Below are 24,614 nucleotides of genomic sequence, written 5' to 3'. Positions count from 1 at the left end.
TATGAACGGATGCACATGAGCATCTCTGCACTTGCTGTCACACGTAACTCATTAATTGCACCAAATTGAATTTAAAAAGTTGAAACTACACGGTTGTTTTTAACAATGTGATGATTGATTTAACATAACAAAATCATTAAATCTTGCTGTAATGATAAACATACACTTTAATCTTATTTAAAATTATAGCTCAAATTATTTTAGCTAATAAAATTAAAAACTGCTTTTATTCTAGCCGAAAAAAAAAACAAATAACAACATATATATATATATATATATATATATATATATATATATATATATATATATATATTTATATATATATATATACAGTTGAAGTCAGAATTATTAGCCCCCCTGTTTTTTTTTCCCCAATTTCTGTTTAACATAGAGAATATTTTTTTCAGCACATTTCTAAACATAATAGCTTTAATAACTCATTTCTAATAACTGATTTATTTTATCTTTGCCATGATGACAGTAAAAAATATTCAAAGGAGGGTAATAATTCTGACTTCAACTGTATGTATATATATATATATATATATATATATATATATATATATATATATATATATATATATATATATATATATTCTTTTATGACCGATCAAAATTTGGGGTAAGATTTTTACATGTTTTAGAATAAGCTTATTATGCTCACTAAGGCGGCATTTATTTAATCAAAAATACAGTAAAATTTGTAAAATTGTGAAATGTGATTGCACTATAACATAACTGTAAAATAAAGTAATTTATTTTTAATAAATCATTTAATTTAATAATTTATTCCAATTATTTTAAAGGTGAATTTTCAGCTTCATTACTCCAGACTTCAGTCACATGATCCTTCAGAAATCACTTATATTAATTATTACTATTATTATTATTATTTAATACAAAATATTTAATATTAATGGTAATAGTAATAAAAACAATAATGACTGGAGTAATTATTTAATTTTAAACTATATGTAATAAATAAATATTTAATTAATAAGTAATTAACAATTTAATATATTTTTTACATTTAATAAATGCTGTTTTGATGAACAGAATAATTTTCCTTCTCTGTTGTTTAAATTTTCCCAAAATGATGTAAAACAGAGCAAGGAAATTTTCACAGTATGTCTGATAATATTTTTTCTTCTCGAGAAAGTCTTATTTGTTTTATTTCGGCTAGAATAAAAGCAGTTTTTAACATTTTAGGGTCAAAATTATTAGCCCCTTTAAGCTATATATTTTTTAGATAGTCTACAGAACAAACCATCATAATACAAAAACTTGCCTAACTACCCTAACCTGCCCAGTCAACCTAATTAACCTAGTTAAGCCTTTAAATGCCACTTTGATCTAACTATTAGAATCTTGAAAACTATCTAGTCGAATATTATGTACTGTAATCATGGCAAAACTAAAATAAATCAGTTATTACAAAAGAGTTATTGAAACTATTATGTTTAGAAATGTGCTGAAAAAATCTCCATATTTGTCTATATATGTGAATATTTATTTCAGTTTAAAAATAATAATAATAAACAGAGTTTCATGTCAGGTAAAAATAAATATATAAAAAATTAATTATGGCTTGCACATCTTTACCAGTAGATTCAGCAAAATGTTTATTTGTACTTATGACATTTTTATTAACATTATTTTATATTTGTAACAAAAATAATAAATACAAACATATATAAATAATTTCCTCAAAATTTTAAGCAAAAGGGGGATATAATGAGAAAGTAGCATATTATAATGACTTTAAAAAGATCATGTGACACTGAAGAATAGGTTACATTTCTACAAAACATAGTTATTGAGTAAATATTGTATTTATCACAACATTAATCTTTACTATTACTTTACTCTTAAGTACTGAACATAAGAGACATGTTTAGAAGCTTATTTTAAAAGGTAAAAAGGGGGCTTCGCCACGACTGAAGTCATTACAGTCAAGTTTATCTAGATCTTCTAGCGCCCTCGTCTGGTGAGATGGTGACAGTAGGTGATAACGGGCCTGAGCACAGTTATCTTTTAAGTTTGCAACATGTTCCAGACTAGTGAAGGGAGGCAGGAAGGGTGAGACAGGAAATGATGATGCAACATGATCTTCACAGCGCTCGACTGTAGCCAGATGATTCAGGATCAGTCAGCATTCCTTTACCTTTAACATTGATTTTAATGCTAAACCACTGAGCTCTGTCAATAGTGAAAACTTTACAAAATCAGCTTGTGGAAAGCATAGCCTTAGGCCTACTGTGTACAGACACCATGAACACAGCACATTCTACAGCACAGATAGCATAACAGCAGTCTTGTTCAGGCCTGTGAGTTTAGCTTGTGCTCTGGATTCTTTTTTTATGACGTCCATGTAAAATGTATAATGAACTTTCTCAAAAGCCTTCAGTCACAAAGTCAGAATTAGAATTTAATATTTTTCCCCAATTTCTGTTTAACAGGGAGATTTTTCAGCACATTTCTAAACATAATAGATTTAATAACTCATTTCTAATGAATGATTTCTTTTATTTTTGCCATGATGACAGTAAAAAATATTTTACTAGATCTTTTTCAAGATACTAATAATTAAAGTGACATTTAAAAGCTTAACTAGGTTAATAAGGTAAGTTAGGGCAAGTCATTGCCTAATATAACAAATTAGTTAATAATATTGATCTGAAAAAAATAAATACTGATTTCCTCTAGCCAAAACAAATAAGACTTTTTTCAAAAGAAAAAATATTATAGGAAATACTGTAATAAAAATCCTTGCTCTGCGAAATATTTGAAAAGAAATAAATCACAGGAGGGCAAATGATTTTGACTAACTGTATGTGTCCAATGACGTGGAGATTTTTTTATTTTATTTTTTAAATATTAAAGGGATAGTTCACCCCAAAACTTTAAACTTACTCACTATTTACCCATTCTAAAGTCTTTGGAAACCTTGAGTTTTTTTTATTCATGTAAATTAAAAAGTTACATTCAATTATTTTATTCATTCATTCATTCAATTTTTATTCATAGAATTTTAAAAAAATAAAGCTAAAGTGTCTACTACTGAAAACAGTGTGCCTATTCTTACCTATTATGATAAAAAATATTATATTGATATTAAATATTAATATGAAATATTATATTTAAAATTACTAAATTTGTAAAAACTGTGTTTATTCTAGTCAAAATAAAACAAATAAGACTTTCTCTAAAACAAAAAAAAATTATAGGAAATACTGTAAAAAATCCTTGCTCTGGGAAATATTTGAAGAAAAAAAAATTTCACAGGAGGGCAAATAATTTTGACATCAACTATTTGTGTCGGATAAAATATATGGGGAATTTTTACTTTTTTTTTTTTTTTTTTTTTTTACATATAAAAGGCATAGTTCACTCTAAATCTATAAACTTTCTCAATATTTACTCATCCTCACGTCTTTCCAAACCTTTCTGAGTTTCTTATTCATGTTGAACACAAAAGAAGATATTTTGAAGAATGTTAAAAAGTGTTTCCCATTGACAACCATAGAAAAAAAAAAACACTTTGGAAGCGAATGAATACACTGTAAAAAAAAATCCTGGTTGCCTAAAAATTTTAAGCTGAACCAAATTAACCTGAAACCTGAAAATTGAAACCGACTTAAAACAGCTTGCGCAACTAATACAATTAAATTAGAGCATGATTAACTTAGTTAAGTAAGTTACAATAAACTAAAAACATGTACTGTCAGGACTAATTGATCATAAATATTTTTACAGTGTACCAGCATTTTTATAAAATACCTTCTATTGAGTTCAACAGAAGAAAGAAACAGGTTTGTTACAAGTGAGGGGGGAGTAAATCATCACAGAATTTTCAGTTTTGAGTGAACTATCGCTTTAAGCAAACAAAAATCATTAGATCATAATTGCATTTTGTGATGTGTACGTTTAAGTGCAGTACATAATACATTAAGTTTAATCAAACTATCGATTACCTCTAATTTTGGAGTCCACTTCAAAACAAAATTCATTCATTCATCCATTCATTTTCTTTTCGGCTTATTCCCTTTCTTAATCTGGGGTCGCCACAGCAGAATGATCCACCAACTTATCCAGCATATGTTTTACACAGCGGATGCTGTTCCAGCTGCAACCCATCACTGGGAAACAACCATACACTCTCATTCACACATATACACTGCAGACAATTTAGCCTACCCAATTCACCTACACCACATGTCTTTGGACTTGTGCGGTAAACCGGAGCACTGGGAGGAAACCTATGCAAACACGGGGAGAGCATTCAAACTCCACACAGAAATGCCAACTGACCCAGCTGAGGCTCAAACTAGTGACTTTCTTGCTGCGAGGCGATCGTGCTTCCCACTGCGCCACCGCGACGCCCTAATAGTAAGTTATTAATATCATATTTGAATAATAAATGTGAATGTGCAAGCTAACAATTTCTGAATCAATGTCAATCGCTCATGTAGTCACTTCAGTGCTTCTGTCAGACACACTGACAAGTGAACATATATAGACTGTGGTTTTGCCATTAATCAGACTGCACAATAACTAGAATCAGAATTTGTTTACACAAGAGCATCAACACTGTGATGTCTTTCAATGGCACTACACATCATGACAAGTAAATGAATTCCAACACTCCTTATTCTCGATGACAGCCAGTCAGGATTTTACTCAGAGATTCTCAGCAAATCTGAACAACTGCAAAAAACTTGTTTCAACTGCAGGAGAAAAAAAAAAAAAAAAAGAAAATATATATATATATATATATATATATATATATATATATATATATATATATATATATATATATATACAGTTGAAGTCATTTTTTAACACATTTCTAAACATCATAGTTTTAATAACTCATTTCTCATTACTGATTTATTTTATCTTTGCCATGATGACAGTAAATAATATTTTCTAGATATTTTTCAAGACACTTCTATACTGACATTTAGACACTTCTATGTGACATTTAAAGGCTTAGCTAGGTTAATTAGGTTAAATAGGCAGGTTAGGGTAATTAGGCAAGTTATTGTATAATGATGGTTTGTTCTGTAGACTTTCGGAAACAAAAATAACTTTAAGGGGCTAATCATTTTGTCCTAAAAATGTTTTTTAAAAATTTGAAACTTCTTTTATTCTAGCTGAAATAAAACAAATAAGACTTTGTCTAAAAAAAAATATTATCAGACATACTGTGAAAATTTCCTTGCTCTGTTAAACATCATTTGAGAAATATTTTAAAAAGACAAAACAAATTCACAGGTATATATATACAAAATTGTTTAAAAATATATTTAAGTTGCACTGTAAAGGGCCCAGTCCCATCTGACAAAACAGATGACATTAGCATTATCACAAATTCACATAGTTGTTGTACTTTACACAAAGATTAAAACACAAACATGCACTTTGAAACCCATTTTCAAAGGTTTTTTTTTCCAGATCACCAAAAAGCAATTGTTTTGTAATGGTCAAAATGTTTGAGTTTTTCATTTTTAGTCAAAAGCAGTATCCTGTGAACGTACCCTTTTTATTTCATTTTAATTAACAAGAACAAAACAGTCATCTGTTAAATCCGTCAAATTAAAAGGTCAAGAAACACCAAAACACATTTTTTGAGATGTTGACTGTCATATATATGTCTCACATTCCTAAAAACACTATTCAGACACAAATATTTAGCTAAAAGGTGAAAATTGGTTGTTTTTGCAATGTTTAGATCAAATTTGTTCTTCTGGTTTAAAAAGAAATTTAAAAGCAACGTCTCGGCAATGGGATTATTGTGAAAATTCCAGCGTGGAGATAGGCTGTCTTTTCCGGCTAGTACAACGTACAACGTCCCTTTATTAATCTGGGATTGCCACAGTGGAATGAACCGCCAACTTCCAGCATGTTTTACGCAGGGGATGTCCTTCCAGCTGCAACCCATCACATGGAAACATCCATACACACTCATTCACACACATATGGATAATTTAGCCTACCCAATTCACCTATAGCGCATGTCTTTGGACTTGTGGGGGAAACCGGAGCACCTGGTGGAAACCCACGTGAACAGGGAGAACATGCAAAACTCCACACAGAAATCCCAACTGACCCAGCCGCCGCTCGATCCAGCAACCTTCTTGCTTTGAGGCTATTGTACTACCCACTGCGCCACCGCGACACCTCATGCATCAATCTAATGTTTTTTTTCTATGATTATTATTAGTATTGATTCATTATCATTTATTATTCATTTTGTATATTCAAAATTAGTGGAGCGCCGGGCACAAAGTAACATGGGGTAAAATGTAACAGAGTTTTAAGGTATTTGCTCAGGGTTAACAATGACGTGCTTCTGAGGTTTTCACCATAGTGTCAGCAGACGTCTTCCAGCAAATTATTGAAAAATTTAGATGAGAAACAGGAGAAACCATTTTTTCAGCATTTTTTTTGTTATACTCTCTCTCTCTATATTTTTTTTAATCTTTGAAAGTATGTAAGTAAAATCTTATATTGTTGTGATCATTGTCTTCTAGGCTAAAAGATGAAAAACATTTTGAAAGATGTAAAACACAGTGACTAGCCAGTTTTGAGGAAAACACGACACAGTGGGGTTAGTTGTAACAGGGTGTTACAAATAAGCCACACACTGTTGGACACCGAATAAACAAACAAAATATTTTTAATTTTGACTTTAATATTGAGAAGTTTTTATATAAAAAAAAGTATTTTATTGGAAAAATGTTTTTTTAATGGAAAAAAATACATTTCATTGCTAATCATGTAAATAAAAGCATTATATAATAATGCAAATAAATCCAAATGTGTTCATCCTATAGATAAATAAACATGATGTGCTATAAAATAAAAATATATTCAGTTAAGTACTGAGGAAATATGCTATTTAAAGTAAACTGGACTTAAATGAATTGTGTGAAATCTGACTATTAAGCACGTGTTACAACTAACCTTCTGTCTGTTACAACTTGCCCCGCAGGTGGGGTAAATAGTAACATTTTTACTCCTGGCACTTTTGGCAATACTGCACAGAAACCTTAGGTCCGTCAATCATCCAGTACTCATTTGTAGGAGAGGCGTGTGTTGTGTTGGTAACAATAAGGTTTGTCTAACCCTGTCACATTATTCATTATTTGGCCAAAAAGTGTTACTTTGTGCCCCGCTGTCTCCTAGACTATAGCTTTACAATTAGCATCAGATGGAGTAGAAAGTATACTGGATGACAAAGGGCCCCATATAAAGAAGAATCCACCAAAAGCATTTTTGTTTTGACTCCTGGAAGCCCCAGGAAGCTCAAACTCCATTCCCCATTGACTCAACCGCGTCAATATCTTTCAAAATTCCTCACATCCTAATGATCACAATAGCCTGAACCGTTCCCATTGATCTACAGGCACATTCCTGGATCAGGGAGTGGCCTGGAATGCCAATGATTTATTTGTTCAGTGACGTCATCTACCTGGCCCAGGACACGTGTAAAACAAGGGGTGGCTATTCAGGTGCAAAAACTGCTGACCGGAGATCATCCGTGAACCCGCACGGCTGGGACTTGACTGCGCGCCGCCGCTGATCCGGGATCAGTTACGCCTCATTGTCAGCCTTTAAACCGTTGGGGACAGGGTGGGGTAATCCGGAAGTGAGCCGAAAAAAAAAGAGTTTAGGCAACTGAACAAATTGGGTGAAGAGAAAGCAAGGGGAGGGGAAGAAAGAAAGACTTCATGACATTAAAACTCATTCATTAATTCAAACGAGAAACCGTACGACGGCTTCAACATCAAAACCCTCGCCGCGTATTAACTCGAGCTGAATTCAAGTAAAAAAAAAACATACAGCTGGAGATAACACGTTTAGTTCGTGTTATTTTATTTAGAGAACACTATTAGCTATTTGTAGTACTCTAAAGAGGACTGCAGAACGCATCGCAGTAGTGGTGAAAAGCCGTGCGTGCGCGTGAAACATCTGATCCTCACGTTACTTCCACTCGCTCTGCGTTTGACTTGTTGGCGGGGCGTTGGTGCCTTGGACTTTTTTTTCCTCCTTCTCTTCTTCGCGGCTCGGTCCACTACGCTGCTCGAGAGGAATCTGCTTTATTCGACCACACTACTCCTAAAGTAACACATTAAAATGGCCGGATCAAACAGCATCGATGCAGTTAAGAGAAAAATCAAAGTTTTACAACAGCAAGCAGATGAGGCAGAAGAAAGAGCCGAGATTTTGCAGAGACAGGTCGAGGAGGAGAAGCGTGCCAGGGAGCAGGTAAGTGTATCATTGTAGCAATGGCGATGGCTTTTATTACATGTTAAATTGTCTCGTTTCTTAGTCGATTCGCTACTTTGTATGGTATGCGTTTGTGTGGAGGTTGTGCGCTTTTACATTCACACCCAGCTCAACGCCCTACAGGATGAATTATGTGTCTATATGTCTGTAAAGCTTCTTTCAATAACGTTACCTAAAATAACACCTAGTATGTTCTTAACTGTATGTGTGAAAAGGATATTCTCATTTCAACCGCAAAGATGGGCCGGATAGGAGGTTATTGCAAAACCTTCAAGCTAACGCGCACATTGGCTCATCTTCACTGAAGATTCTCAGCTGTACTCGCGTTTATAGTACATAAGACGAAAGCTGAACCTCCAGCGAGAAGTGATGGCGGATATACACACAAAAACATGCGATGACATGACACTTTGAGCGCTTAGATGTGCTAACCTCAGATGGGTTTTAGCTCATCCTCTTAGTCTCACATTGTTTGCTGGATTTTTGCGGGTGAGGCCTAAAGGAAGTAGCTAAATAGTTTCCGCTGAATCACTCATATTTGGCTATTTCATATTAGTATCACAAATTTGTATAAATCTACGTGTAAATGCTGCTCTTCTCGTCATTTATGCCTCATCATTCGCGCACAACATCTGGGTCATCAGGTGTTCGTCTCGGCACTTTGAGTTGTTCGCGAATGCCACTTGGGCTTTTAGCAGCCTATTTTAGCCTTTGGCAACTTTTGTGAGTTTTTAATTGAATTAGACACTCTATTTGATATGATTTTTTTTCTTTAGGTCTCTTATCACTTAACCATGCCTTCCGTCTCTTTGGCATTACGTGAGTTGAACTCACCCCGCAGACTTTAGATTCCTCAGTCCTTATTAGGAGCGAAACTCCAGTGTTTGTTAGCGGTGTCGTCATATCCGGAAGCCGTGCATGAGCGCTGTTTCTCAGCTGAGCTGACGAGGCGAGGGCCGCGCCGCTGTTAACTTGCTGTTTCACTTCGGGAACACTTTGAGAAACTTTTCAGTGGCCTCCGACAATTGATGTCACTCTAAACAATGTACATTACCAAAAAATCTTTTGTAAAATAATAATAATTGGCTGTAACTTTTCATTAATCTGACTGAAATGCCCCTCCTTATTCAGCAATGTAATGAATGAAAGACAGGATCTCCAAGTACCTCAGGGAAGTTATAGTAACCTAGTTATTTCAGGTTTTGCATCTGATCAAATGAATGAAACTAATCAAATTGTGATTGCTCTTATCTTTTTTACAAATTGTGAAACATTCTTAAAACTGAACTGTTTGAAGAAGCTTGGCTACTTATTAACTAGATATGCCTTAGAGACCCAAAGGGCCTGAGTACACTGGAACTGAAGAGCCTGTTCCCATGATATTTATGATTGTTGCTTTGTTGCTAGGGTGTTGCGAAAACTGCTTATCTGAAGCAAAATAGTCTACAACCGAGCCATGTTTACACAACACCATTTTTAAATAGATATCGAGAACTGTGTTTTGAGTAGTCATTTGCACTACAGTGGCACTTGGGTGTGTGGGGGGGGTGAAAAAACTAACCATTTTTTTTAAACCAATACCGTTATCTTTATGTAAAAGTAAAAATGCAAATTACAACCAAAACACAAATCACTGGCTTCTACAGGATTGCAGAGTAGTGTGTGTGTGAGTGCAGGTGTGTAGTGGTTCTTATTTTATGTTAAATGACATCATAAACTACTGACATGTGAAGTAGGGCTGCACAATATTGTTTGAGCGTTGATATCGCAATGTGTGTATCCACAATACTCACATTTCTGGATTAGTTTATTTATTAAAGACTAAAATATAAACATTATTATTTTAAAATAATTTAAAGAATGATGGCCATGTTATTGTATGTTTGATCGTTCATTTTTTTGTACCTGAATACTGTTGGATCTCTAGAAAACTATAAAGCACTGTTTATTTAACTTTTAACTTTGCTCTGTTGTTTATGTGCTTGTTATTTTTTTTTATCATTCATGCAAACACAGTGCATAAAAAGACTTGATTATCCCAATCTATATAATTTAATAAAAACTTTCCAAATAGAGCTATTCAATTCATCTGGTGAAATTATATTCACATTGCAATAAATATTGCAGAAAAACAAAATATTGCAATCTAATATTTTTCAATATTGTGCAGTCTTAAAATGAAGCATAAAACAAAGTGAATGGGGAAAAAATAGTTGATTCTATACAAAACCTCAGAAATGATATCTGTGGTTGTGTATAGTAGGCATGGGCCGGTATAAGATTCTGACAGTATGATAACCTTAACCCGGTTTGAATTGTTACCCGGAATACCTTAAAAACCGTTATCGTCTCATGCCTAGTATAAAGGCATATGATGATAACCAGTTTCAAGGTTTACCACCGTTTGGGAAAAGTCAAGGTTTTAAAAATACTAGCATTTTTTTGTTATACCATTCCTAAGATATATAGTGCTCAGCATATTTGAGAACACCATTTTATCCATTTCTCTGTGAATATAGGCAATGTATTTTGGTGCATTTAAGCAAAACAGGTTTATTAAACAGATATATTTATTAAAATAATATTTTAGTCACCAAACATATTTAGAAATTGAAATATAGTATTATCAAATTCAAGCAAAATATTGCAAAAAAAATTACAGCCTGCAACAAAATTTTTAAAAAATTTTTTGCTTCTCTTGACTTTTTTTCCCCTTTTTTTTTAATAATTTGTATTTATATTTCTATAGCATATACATTTGAGTGTACTAGTTTTTGGATGGTTATCGCAATTTATTTTATATTTATTTTAATTTTATCCAGATTTGGCTTCAGTACTGACTAATGTACATATACAAATATAAAATTGTATAGCTTCCTTTTACAAATATGAATTTAAAAGGTAGATTTGTCAGGGGTGTACTTGCATATGCTGTTTGTTTGGTGTTTTTTATGTCTTGTAAAGAAATCTGTGTTTCTGAAACAAATGAAGAGAGCAGAAGTCAATGATTTGACAACAGTTTTTTTTTTTTTTTACCAACAAATAAAAGCAACCAAATTTAGAGCAGTAATCATAGTACCATGGTATTTTTATCCAAGGCGATACCATCATAATCTTAAATCAGCCCATGCCTAGTAGTGTAAATGTACACCTAAAACCAATAATATTTAGATCCAAAGATTTCAGTTCCCTTTATATCTGTGTTTTTTTCTCATGGGTTTTCAAGCTGATGAAGTCATTGCATACCATTTCATGCCATATTAAGTTATTTCATGTCTGTTGCTTAAAAAGGTGTGACGGTTTATCCAGAAATGCAGTCTGAAAGAAGGATTTGAGAAATCATTACCCTTAGTCAGAGCAATTTTAATAGTGCTGCCTTGCCAAAATGGTTTTAGTCATTGTGTACACTTAATCATCACATAATAATTATCTTTCACAAACATGGTGGTGCCACTGAGCAGAAGCTCCCAAATGATTCCTTCACATGAGGGTTTTCCATTGTCTCATTGGTTCCAGTTTCCAATTTCAACACCAAGCCATCTTAGCTCTTCCAGATGATCCTTTTCTTTTTTTTTTCCCCTAATTCTCCTGTTTCTTATCTAAAATCACATTACGCTGCCTGAGTGGCCCTTGAAGTTCATTGGAAATGTGTCTCTGTTCTGATCTCGTGTTGTTTTTGTCATGTTTGTCTTGTAGGCTGAGGCAGAGGTGGCTTCTCTGAACAGGCGTATCCAGCTGGTTGAGGAGGAGTTGGATCGTGCTCAGGAGAGACTGGCCACAGCCCTGCAAAAGCTGGAGGAAGCCGAGAAGGCCGCAGATGAGAGCGAGAGGTTTGTGCTTCACCGACTTCACATTCAGAGTGATGTTATTTCTACATTAACCCCCAGCCTAACTTGCCCTACTTCCTTTTAATTTGCGCTCTCTCTGGAATAGAGGGATGAAGGTGATTGAGAACAGGGCTCTGAAGGATGAGGAGAAGATGGAGCTGCAGGAGATCCAGCTTAAGGAGGCCAAGCACATTGCTGAGGAGGCTGACCGCAAATATGAAGAGGTATTTTATTGAGTGGTATTTCAAAACTATATAATGTGTGTGTGTGTGTATGTATGTGTGTATATATGTATACATGTATATATTAGTGCTGTCAATCGATTAAAAAAAATTAACTAATCGCACCTTTTTAAAAAAATTAATCGCGAATAATCGCATTTAAAATACTGAAACTTGTAATTTTGCCTATTTAAATGTAAAATTTATGTAAACCCAAGAAAAAAATATTTAAATTCGAAATATTATTGTTTAATAGAATTTTTGTTTAACTTGTAACACAGATTTCTTCATGTAAACAACATACCCACAATAAAGCATCAAGATCCTGGCTTGACAGCCATATTTATTACAGAAATTAAAACACAGGCATGTTAATGACATTTTAATTTCAAAACAATCAATGCCAATAAAGAAAACATTGATTTCCATGTTGGATTCTAAGTGGACTGCAAAAAAATGCCAAAAAACAGGAATTGCAGATATGGAAAATGAAAAATTATAATGATAAACTATAGAATACAAACTGTTGCACTCATTGTAAAGTTTTATTGCTGTGAGTTGAGAACATTAATTATAGAGTAGAAACAATTTTGCTTAATCCTCCATTACATTCAAGACTAGGAGTATCCCGCAAGTGCACAGAGACTCCCAAATGCCCGCAAATGAATGATAATTTCTTGCAAACCGGTCGTTAAATACATTGCACACCCCTCTCGCCCCTACTCGGATGCGTCGCTCACTCCACCCCTGACACAGACGCACGCACGCACAGACAGACACACACAACGCGCTGCAGACGTTTTGGCCCCAACAGCCTTCCTTACTGGAGCGACTCCCCTCAGATTCAACACGTATGATCACGTTCATCAAATTTGCTAAGCGTCCTAAACTTAGCGTCCTAAAGTATTACTGTATTTCACAAGGATTCTGACACAACAATGCGAAGCATACGCTTTCGTTGCGTTTAATGAGGAAACACGCTAAACTTGGAGGGCTCATGCTGAAAGGCAGAGTAATGCCCTGTCTTTGACAGCTCGCGACTTCACCAGACATTCTGAATACATTTACATAAGACACCAATACTCCGATTTTAATATGATTAAGATAATACTCTTATTAAAATTCTACTGTGTAGCCTTAAAAGGAACCTTACCTTAAAGGAACACCGAGTCACGAAATGCGGAGGATTTTCTCTCTGTTCGCCATGCGGTATCAACTTACAACTGATGTCGAAAGTTAAAAAAGAAACACACGAAATTGCATGAAACTCTGGATAACTTGTGATACAACTAATTGTTTTATACTGGAACTTTCCTTCAAAAAGTGCTTCCTTGGTCTTATCCACATTTATTGCATGTTGAACACACGTCCACCACAGCAGGAAGTAAAAAAAGCCTGAACTGCGTTAATTGCGTTAATTTTCTTATCGCGTTAATTATTTAAAATGAATCGCATGTGTTAACGCGTTAATTTTGACAGCGCTAATATATATATATATATATATATATATATATATATATATATATATATATATATATATATATATATATATATATATATATATATATATATATATATCAAAGTTTGGTTGATGGACAATAGCATCGTCTATCACCGATCACCAGCTGCACCTTTAACTATTAAGGGATTTATTTGTTATATTGTTTGTTTTAATGAGCATTCAATTTAACTAAAACCTGAAAAGACAATCCCATAAGCAGGCAGTTTTGATGTGTGTTACAGGTGGCTCGTAAGCTGGTGATCGTTGAGGGAGAGTTGGAGCGTACAGAGGAGAGAGCAGAGCTTGCAGAGAGGTTAATCTCAGATTCACAATCAAAATATACATGCACATAATCCTCAGACACTAGTACAGACCACACATACTGTCCTCTATAGCTCATGTTTGTTCTTAGCGTGTCCATTTAAAGCTCAAATTCATTGTTCTTCCTGCGTGAGAAAATGCCCCATTTTGCATGACAATAGGAATGCTCTATCATAACCATAATCCCTCTTTGTGTGTGTGTGAGAGAGTGTGTGTTTGTGTGAGTGAGTGAGTGAGTGGTTCATTGGCTTGAATCCATCTTAAATTTATATGTCCCCTCCCTTCTCATTTGTGTTTGGGCATGTTTGACCTTTGACCTGACATACCTTCCCCTCCCCACTCAAACTAACAGCCATGTCAAGCAGATGGAGGAGGAGCTGAGAGCTCTTGACCAGACACTGAAGACTCTTCAGGCCTCAGAGGAGAAGGTATTCTTGCTAGTTGCAAAATTCCATGTTTATATGTGGGACGTTTTATATGTGGCCGCTTGTATGTTCATTGGAGACGTCTGGGAGAATGTTGCTTTCTAGCTAGCTCTGGAGTTTGTGTGTGTGAATGGAAGCGTGCAAGTGAAAGATAGTCACAGAATACCAAAAGAAGAGAGCAGGAAAAACAGGACTCCTCCCCTCCGGCACTGCTTCTACTGTTTTACCTAGATCATCAACTTTTCACCCAATCCCATCATCTTTCCACCTTCCTTCCGCTCCTCTAATCATCCACTTACAAGCGTCGGTAAACCGCATGAGTGGCGTTTACTTAAAAGTGGCATGATGTGCATGTTCATGTAACAAGCTTTAGTCACTGTGCATTTTTGTGTCTCATCTACCCAAAGCCGAAGCGTATATGTTCATTTTTCCACAACAAACTGCTTTCACTTTTAGAATCACACTAGTTTGGCTTTCTTGACACACATTTCACAGAGTATAGCTCTCAGTATAACCTGAGGTTTGTTAGATATTCTCCATGTTTGATAGGCAGTAAGCTACCAAGCACTTTTGTAATGTCACACCCAACAGTACATTTTAAAGGGATAGTCTATCCAAATATGAAAATGTCATTTCGAACTCTTTCCTGTTAAACTCGCAACTTCTAAAGCAGATTTTCCAGTTTTTCATACTATATAGGTGTACATTTGTGTACTATATACTTTTTGAGGAACAGCTTTTAAAGCTATGAACTCAAACTGAATTCCCGGAGGGCTGCTGTTCTGCATAGTTTAGCTCCAACCAACTCCAACTCACACCTGCTTAATAGTCTTTAGTGGTCTTAAACACCTTGATAAGTTGGATCAGCTGTGTTTGATTAAGGTTGGAGCAAAACTGTGCAGAGCTGTGACCCTTCAGGAATCGAGTTTGAGACCTGTGATTTAAACTGTTAGTTCACCCAAAACTGGAATTTGTTTTTAATTACTCGCCCTCATGTCGTTTCAAGACCTTCGCTTGTCTTTACGAGACAAATGAAACTATTTTAGATTAAATCAGAGAGCTCTCTCATCTTCTATTGACTCCAAGGTTCTTGACTCATCCAGAAAAATACCAACAAAATGTATGTAAAAACATCCATATGCCTTCAATGCTTTAATTGGAATATTATATCTGGATACAAGAATAGATTGGTGCACACAAAACAAAATCATTGACTTTATTCAGCATTTTCTTTGCCTCAGTGTCAGTATAGGGTGCACACCTTATTCATGAGGAATGTGCAGTGATGTTTGGAACATTTGGATGCCTGTGCTCAACTCCCTCTGTTTGAAATGAAGCACAGGTGCATCCAAATTAATTCGCCAGAGGCACAGCCAAGTGTGACACATGAATGCGACGTAACGTAATTTTAAAAAAATGGGTGAACTGCCCCTTTAAATGGTTACTTTTTGTAATGAGCATCAAAATGATTTCAAAATGATAAAAAAATTGTGTGAGAATGATAACGTCAGACAGAAGGGAGAACAGCATTGAATTTACTGTCCTTCCCCATAGACGCTGCATTAGAAATGCCTCATAATACATTTAATTGAATATGAATAAATATTAATGTACATAATTTCTAAAATATTAAAAACTTTTAGGCATTTAAAATTATGATAACCATTTAACACATCATAACAGTTTTGTGAAAAGGGTCCATAATGTATTTATGTAATACACACTTCGGTTTTAAAAGTCTTTTGTTGATCAAAATGCTGTAAAATTATCCATTGTGAAATAGGGATGCAACGGTTAACTGATTTCACTAACAATCACACTTTAATTTGTCACGGTTAATCACAAAGGCTTCTCAGCATTGTGTTTCTGCACTGAACGAAACTGCTGCAACTAAACTAAGTTATGCCAACTGTGTGCTGGTTCGAAATTCTAAACTTGAACACAGAGGCGAATTCCCCGCACACTGGATTAACTATGGCTGAGGCTATTAATAAGAGCTATTAACATATTGCGTGTTTCATGCACGCAAGTTTGTTATTTCCAATGGAGGCTAGCGCGCGCTTTCCAGGCACACGTAGTTGAAAGAACACCACAAGCGCATTGAGTCATGTGACGAACTGAACCAATCGGCTTCATGCTTTCTATGGAATATACACATTTCTACTCTAAAGAGGAAAAAAATACAAAAAGGTCCATTTTCACAAGCCTGTTATGACGCATTTAATGGTCATCAGCATCTTAAATCCCTAAAAGTGTTTAATATTTAGATTTTATTTTGTATGAATGAACATTTATGTGTATTTATGTATGTAGGACATCATCTTTGCTTCAATTTACAAAAAGCTACTTATCACTTGTGCGAGGTGTTTCTAATGCAGCGTCTATGGGACAGGACGGTATATATGATGTTATTCTCTCCTCTGGCGGCCGTCATCAGTCTTGCACTATTTTTCCCCTCTTACTGAAAGTCTTTATAACATCATCATGGAGTTTTTCTTTTATTATTTCAGCAAATAGGATTGTAAAAAAATTTTCTTGTACTCTCCCATTCACTGTGCTTTAAGTGTTCACAACTATGATGACTTCCGCTACTGAGAAACACGGAAAAGGGTCTATGAAAAATACCAAACAATTTCGTAATATAGTTTATTAAAAGTGCGCTTCAGACAGAGTTTCAGCAACATTTGACTAAATTTGTTCTCTTTAAAACAGAAATACTTAGCAAATATGTAGCTTAGATTTATATTAGACACTCTACACTTTAAATACAAGGAGTTTTCATGTTAATTTTCTATACTAGTAGTGTTTTGAAATGAATGAATGTATAATAAGCGTAATAACAATAAAACCATGATTATTTGCCAGACCATAATTGTACAACCAAAATCTATAATTGTTGCATCCCTAATCATGAAACATCGTTGGCATCTACAAATTTAATTTAACTAAATGTTTTTTTATTTAGATTTTTCTTTATTTTTAGACTTCTAATTATCTTCATTGTATAGTCTTGCTATAAATCACATCTTAATGTTTTCAAATGGGTTTGAAATGACATGAGACTTCATAAACGACATTTTTTGAGTCCACTATCTCACACACAATGATCATTTAAGGCCTCTTATGTACTGTGCACATGTTTAACATCACCTCTATTACTCTGCCACTGCTGGCTTGTCTTCATGTCTTCCCTTTGCCCTGTGCCCCTTTCTTTTCTGCTTCCTCCAAATTCAAACCGGCTGCTCTGTATATAGCAAATGCGCTGAGCTGGAGGAGGAGCTGAAAAATGTCACCAACAATCTTAAGAGTTTGGAGGCCCAGGCTGAGAAGGTAGGGAAGTGTGTGTGTGTGTGCATTTCATTCTGCACGATCTGTGACTGGTTGCAGTGTTTAAGTTAAATTTTTAACCCTCCAAAGAACTAATTTAATCAAACAAACAACTTTCTTATTGCCATAGCAGTGATCTAACTGGTCATGTGAGCATAACATGAGCGACCTTATTTACAAGTGGCCTTTTGCCTGTTGTACAGCTATATATCATCAGCCATAACAAAAGGCCACGCATGTCAGACTACATTACACTGGTAGAGTATTACATCAAGAAAAAAAGCCACAGGGATGAAGTGAAGACCCCCACTCATTGCCCATATCCATCTCCGCTTTAGATGTGCCTCAAGGACTGTTATGTAATGAGTCAAGCATCGCCATTTTGCTCCCTTATAGAATCAAGCGCAACCAGTCTTGGATGCCTTGACTAATGAAGCAGAAGAGATGCTAATGAATGCTGTGTTGCATGACATCAACATATGAAAGAAACGCCCTTTATTTGCATGTCATTCGGCAGCATGCTTTTTGTTTTTAGTGCTGTGGAATTTTAGGTGGAGTCCCTTTATTGGATTCCATTTGTTTGCTTAATGAAATCTGTTGCTTGTTGGTTATTTTAGTTTCCAAATAGTGGAGGTGGTTTAACTGTCTCAGTGCAATGGACTGTAAATAGTCTACAAAGTTTTGTTTTAATGCAGTAAATGTTAGTGACATGGAAAATAAATACAATTGTGTACTATAACATAAATATATATACTTTCAATCAAAATAATTTTATTGTAGTTTTTTCCACTGAAGCTAAGCAGGGCTGTGCCCAGTCAATACCTGGATGGGATACCACATGGTAAAGCTAGGTTTCTGGCAGAAGTGGTGTTAATGAGACCAGCAGGGGGTGCTCAACCTAAGCTCTGTGTGGGTCCTAATGCGCTAGTATATTGATATAGACTCTACACTACTCAATGAGCACTGTCTTTCAGATGAGACGTTAAACCGATGTCTTAACTCTCTGTTTTAAAAATCTCAGGATTTCCTTCGAAAAACAGTAGGGGTTTAACCCAGCATCCTGACCAAATTTGCCCATCATGGCCTCCTAAGCATCCCCATATCTTAATTGGCTTCATCACTCTGTTTCCTCTCAACCAATCAGTTGATGCTGCACACTGATGGTGAATGAGATTCCCCCCAGCATGATTGTAATATTATTATTATTATTATTACTTGCACACATGCAGTGCCAAACAAATGAATACACCCCTTACAGTTCTCTTTTTTTTAAAATTAATATTTACTATAGTGATGCTATACAATATATGTGTATATACATTATATTAGCGCCGCAACTGGAACTAATGTAACAAAGTGACTTAAGATCAAATTTGTAAACCCCAATGAAAATGAAAGTAGAGGAAAAGAGAGCCATGAAAATATTGATTTAATGCAGTTGATTTGTACAATTTTTCAATTCAGTTGAAACTTTTTTTTATTTTTATTTTTTTTATTGTTGCAATACCTCATTTGAATTGAAATGTATTTCACTTCTTGTACTTTCTAATCCTAAAGATATTAGTTGACCATGTACTAAAGACTAAAAGTCTTTGGTTTTAATCACACCAAAAATATTTTCTATATTAACTGGAAAACGGATAGAAATATTAATCAAAGGTGGTGTACTGCTTTTTGTTGTACAGCGTGTATGGATGTGTATATGTCAAAATAGAATAGGGCTGTTTTCCCCTTTCTGTCATACCTGGTGTGTTTTGTTGATGTTGCTGCTGCATTCCTGCGCACATGTCCTGATCTGTTTAAAGCTTTGGCAGCTCACTGTGCCGATGTCAGCCATCATGTCACAATCCTTGCTCAACAACAGCAGGCCAGGACTCAACCAGCCTGCATAAAAACTTAGAGGAAAAGGGGGGGGAAATGCACTACATGATGCCGAAGCAGAGACTTTTCTCCTTCAGAGCTGTTGTAGAGACATGTCATGAAATTGCTAGTCTGTTTGAAGTGTTCCAAACTTACAGGGTGTGTGTGTGTTCATGCTGAGTTGTGGGATTTCTCACAAGACCCCACCCCAATTCATAGTGCTCCATTTGTTTTCCCTACAGTATTCCCAGAAGGAGGACAAGTATGAGGAAGAAATCAAGATCCTCACTGATAAGCTGAAGGAGGTGAGAGATATTAAATGGAGCATCACGACTTGTGCTAGTCAGTAGTTGAGTCCTTCACAAGAATTCTAGAACATATTTCCATGTCTAATCCACACAACAAATAAAAAGAATAGCTGTACTTATTTTTAAACACTGAACAACCTGTCCGCCATCATTCTACGAAGTAGTAGTCCTGCCTGAACTTTTGCCATTGCTTGTTACGGTAGCTATGTTTTCATTTTTTAAATTTTATGTGTAATTCGGAATATCGCATTAAACAGGGCTTAATGGAAACCCCCGGTTGCATGTAAAAGTATTCATGCAACCGGGTACAGGGTCCCCACAGGGTTTTAAAGTCTTAGGGCCCTATCATACACCCAGCGCAATGTGGCACAAGGCGCAGCGCAATAGTCTTTTGCTAGTTTCAGCTTGGCGCAAGAGTTGTTTTGAGGCGTTGTGCTACGCTGTTTAAATAGCAAATGCATTAGCGCGCAGAGTTGCGCCTCGCTTACACACTGCTTAATACACACGAGAGCAATAGGCAAATATTCTTACATATGAAAAAATTTAAATATTAAGGATATATAGGATATAATGAGAATAGATATAGGATATAAATATAAAGGATTAAAATATTACTAAACATTATTTTCTAGCCTACATAAATATGAAAAATCACTGCTTTTATGTCTTCTTCATCTCGGGAGGCTTTTTCAGTTCATTCATAACAATTTGCTTTTGTATAATGTTGTTATTATTATTAGCAGTATTATTTATTATATCCATATTTATATTTGTTTTATTAAAAAAAAGCTTAGATTTGCCCACCGGTCAGATTTTAGATCATATGGGGCAGAGCATGTGTTTTAGGATATAACTCAGGTTTTTGAGCACATTTTGTTATTATTGTTGATTTATTCGTTTGCTTAAAATTAGAACTGAATTTAGAAATAGTTTTGAAGCAAATATTTGCGCTTAACAAACGAAATTAATTATTTATAGACTGATGTCTGAGCGTAAAGGTTTCCTAGAGCGAAAGTGAAAGTAGATCCATTATCTCTCATTCTCATGCAGTAGATGCTCTGTTTAACAGTTTTCTGTTAATATGTTAACTCTTTGCTTGTGAAATGCTCAGTTTTTCCACTTAGACTTACTTTACGTCCTGTAAATAGCAAATGCGCTTAGCGTGATGCAGATGGCTCTTAAAGGGAATGGGAGATGAGACTCTAATTGGTTTATTCTCAAAACACACCTGTAACTCATTAAGAAAATAAACTCAACCCTTTTAGACCATGCGCCATAGCGCAAAGCGGATTTTCCCATCCTTAAATTAACAAAAATGCGTTCTGACACGCCCTGAAAGCGTTTGCGCCCTGCGTTTTGCGCTCTGCGCATGGACCGTCAAAATAGAGCCCTCAATGTCTTAAATTTCAAAAACAAAATTTAAAAAGTCTTAAATTAGCTGAAATATTAACTTGTAGACCTTAAATATTTTTTAAAACAAGTCTTAATTTTCCTCTCTCCATCTAAAGCTGCCCTATCAGGCCAACATCCATCCACTCGCCAACAATCTATATAAATAATACCCTTTTTTTTAAACGTTTATGTTATTTAATGCTAAGAGATGCAATTTACAATAGCTACTCGACATTTTTTAAAGCAATTTTTCCAAAATAAATTCCCTAATCAGGGAAAGAAAACTAAAAACGATTACACAATTCCTCATGGTAATAACAGAGCAACATATCACTTTACAATCTTAAGTAATACTCTGTCAATTTAGACCAAAAGCCAACAAATGTACATTTTTGTTTATTTTATTGTCTCCATAATAAATATACTTTTCACAATGTTGAACTTATCCTTAAGACAGGGGCGTCCTGGAGGGCCGGTGTCCTGCTGTGTTTAGCTCCAACTTGCCTCAAAACACCTGTCAGGAAGTTTCTAGTATATCTCGTAAGAGCTTGATTAGCTGGTTCAGGTGTGTTTTGATTAGGGTTGGAGCTAAACCCTCCAGGACACCGGCCCTCCAGGACCGAGTTTGAACACCCCTGCCTTAAGATAAAAGTAACTAGTTTTATGTGTTTTGACACTATTGAAATATGTTGCTTAAAATGATTACATTTTACTGTATTTATTTTTTTTTTTTTTGAGGCAACCAACTGGGCCCTTATAAATATTCATTAGTGTTTAGCCCCGAATAACTCTAAAATTGAATTCATAATGGTCTTTTAAATGTCCTTAAAGTCTTAAATTTGACTCGATCAAACCTGCAGATTCCCTGGAGTAGGATAAGCGTTTTGGCCGATAAGAGAAAATGTGCATCAACTTGTATCAAAGCACATTCAGCAAATAAATTCCAGCATGCGTAATCATGTCATAACAAAAAATAGGCACATTTATGATTCATTCATGGACAAACCAACAGACCAACCACATCTGAAAAGTTGTTTTGGTCATTCTAAAATCCTTTAGGCAATGTCTGTCACAAACAGCATCTCACACTTCCTAAACCCATCGCATATTGATTGCATTTTGTCTTCTGAGGCACAAATGATTTATTATATAGGAAACAAAACCCAACAGTGAATTCTCTTACTGCAGCAATTTCCATTTTCTATTTGGTATTCAGCATCAGTTTATCAGGAAGTGTCTATTTTGTTCTCTTTGACTCATTGGATGGAAATATTGCCTATTCACTAATATTTTAAGCAAGTTTCAAGATTTGCGCATAATTCTAATTCTCATATTTGAATTGAAATGTAGCTATTGATTAAAATCACACTGAAGGATTTTTTAAAGTCTAATTGTAAAATATTGTGACTACTTAATCATAATAAGTTGTTAGTTTTAGCTTTTTTTATTTAACATCTGTAAAGTTTTTTAGAAGAAATGAGAGTAGATGGGCAGAATTAACAATAATAACTCGATTCCCTTCCAGGCTGAGACCCGTGCAGAGTTTGCTGAGAGGTCTGTGGCCAAACTGGAGAAAACCATTGATGATTTGGAAGGTATGATTGTTTCCTCATTTTTAACTTCATTCCTTCTGTTAGCTGTAAAATGACTAGTCATGCTCTTTTCTTAGCTTTCATGTTCCTCATGTCTACAATGGCATTCATAATCTGCATTTCCTTTTTTTATACATTTCCTTTATCTTTCCTTCATGCTCTTCCTCTTCTGACGTTTTCTTTCCTCCTGGTTTCTCCCTGTGTGTGAACAGATGAGCTTTATGCTCAGAAACTCAAGTATAAGGCCATTAGTGAGGAGTTGGATCATGCTCTCAACGACATGACCTCTATGTAAATATAGGCCTGTGTGTGTGCGTGCGTGCGTGCGTGCGTGCGTGCGTGCGTGCGTGCGTGCGTGCGTGCGTGCGTGCGTGCGTGTGTGTGTGTGTGTGAAACTCTGATTCTTATGGTTTGCTTTGTGACTGAGGTTTGCTGCAATGGCAGATTTGGAGTCTCGTGACTGAAATTGGTTGGCTAACCTTGAGCTTCATAACGTCCGATCATATACTTTTACCATACAGTATAAAGCTAAGCCGCAGGGAGTTAATCATTAACTGTAGATGTTTTAAACGGCCGCTTTATCCCAGTGATGTCATAACTTGGATGAGTGATATTCTAACTGGTATATGATTGTGAAGTAACTAACATGCTAACACTCATTTGGTTTCATCTTAATCTACAGATAAAGGGGACATTTTACCTTTTTATTTGGACTTGGACTGTGAAACACTGGCTGAAATCATTTTTGCTATTTGCAAAAGTAATAGTAACAGTGCTAATATTGAACAGTAGTGTTATATTCAAATGTGGGCTGGTATATGCTAATAATTCTAACTAGTGAAACAAAATACCAGAAATTGTTGTTTTATAGTACCAATGTTGGTACAATTTTAGCTGTAGTAGAAATGTTATGAATGCATTAACCCTTTTACGTGAGTTTTAAATACTCCAGCTGACCCTTCTGCGTGAGGTTTGTTTTTTGTGACATTACTTGGAATTCATTGCATTCTAGTTCCCATGGCAATGTGTCCAAGTTTATCACATGACCCCCATCCCCAATATTTTATTAGCTAGATTGGATACAGCCCAGCATACTCGCGTCAATATAGCATAATCTTTGTGACCCTGTAATTAAATTGGGTCATTACCATGAGGGTTGGGTGTAGGGTTGAGGTAGATGCTAATACAATTAATGCGTAATTTAATAAATATACTTCTCCTTAACTTCCAATTACAGCTGTATCCCTTCTAGCAACAACTGCTGGAGAGAAACTATTCTAGTAATATAAACTGTGTGTACATCTGCGTGAACAAAGCTCATTGTTTAGGTATATTGAAAGATAATTATTGCCATCTCCATAGACATCCTAGTGTGTTTTACAAACCTTAAATGATATGTTTTGCTTGTAGTTATGTGTATTTGAATGTCTGAAACTTAAAATAAATGTTATTCGTTTAAAAGTATGGATAAACTGATTCATGTCAAGCACTATGCACCTCTTTCTTTGCCTCAGCACGCACCGTCAGATTTTAATTTTAGCTGTT

At 35.1% G+C, this 24,614-nt stretch overlaps 1 protein-coding gene across 9 annotated transcripts in view; it reads left to right on the top strand.

Moving 5' to 3' along the window:
• Window positions 1–24,614, top strand: part of tpm3 (tropomyosin 3) — a 42,758-nt gene that overhangs the window by 8,365 nt on the left and 9,779 nt on the right. The window contains exons 1-8 of one of the 9 annotated variants that reach the window (XM_005159380.5): window positions 7,651–8,274; window positions 11,992–12,125; window positions 12,229–12,346; window positions 14,087–14,157; window positions 17,845–17,920; window positions 20,020–20,082; window positions 23,003–23,072; window positions 23,282–23,360. In XM_005159380.5, the coding sequence (XP_005159437.1) occupies window positions 8,143–8,274; window positions 11,992–12,125; window positions 12,229–12,346; window positions 14,087–14,157; window positions 17,845–17,920; window positions 20,020–20,082; window positions 23,003–23,072; window positions 23,282–23,360 (743 nt within the window). In that variant the 5' untranslated portion in view covers window positions 7,651–8,142. Of the gene's footprint in view, window positions 1–7,650; window positions 8,275–11,991; window positions 12,126–12,228; window positions 12,347–14,086; window positions 14,158–14,517; window positions 17,921–20,019; window positions 20,083–23,002; window positions 23,073–23,281; window positions 23,361–24,614 lie in introns of those variants that run through there. The other 8 variants (XM_005159379.5, XR_012394488.1, XM_005159374.3 and 5 more) reach the window with 8 other exon arrangements.

This window comes from Danio rerio, chromosome 19 (genome assembly GCF_049306965.1).
Source record: "Danio rerio strain Tuebingen ecotype United States chromosome 19, GRCz12tu, whole genome shotgun sequence".
NCBI lineage: Eukaryota > Metazoa > Chordata > Actinopteri > Cypriniformes > Danionidae > Danio > Danio rerio.
This window is presented reverse-complemented; position numbering and strand designations above follow the sequence as displayed.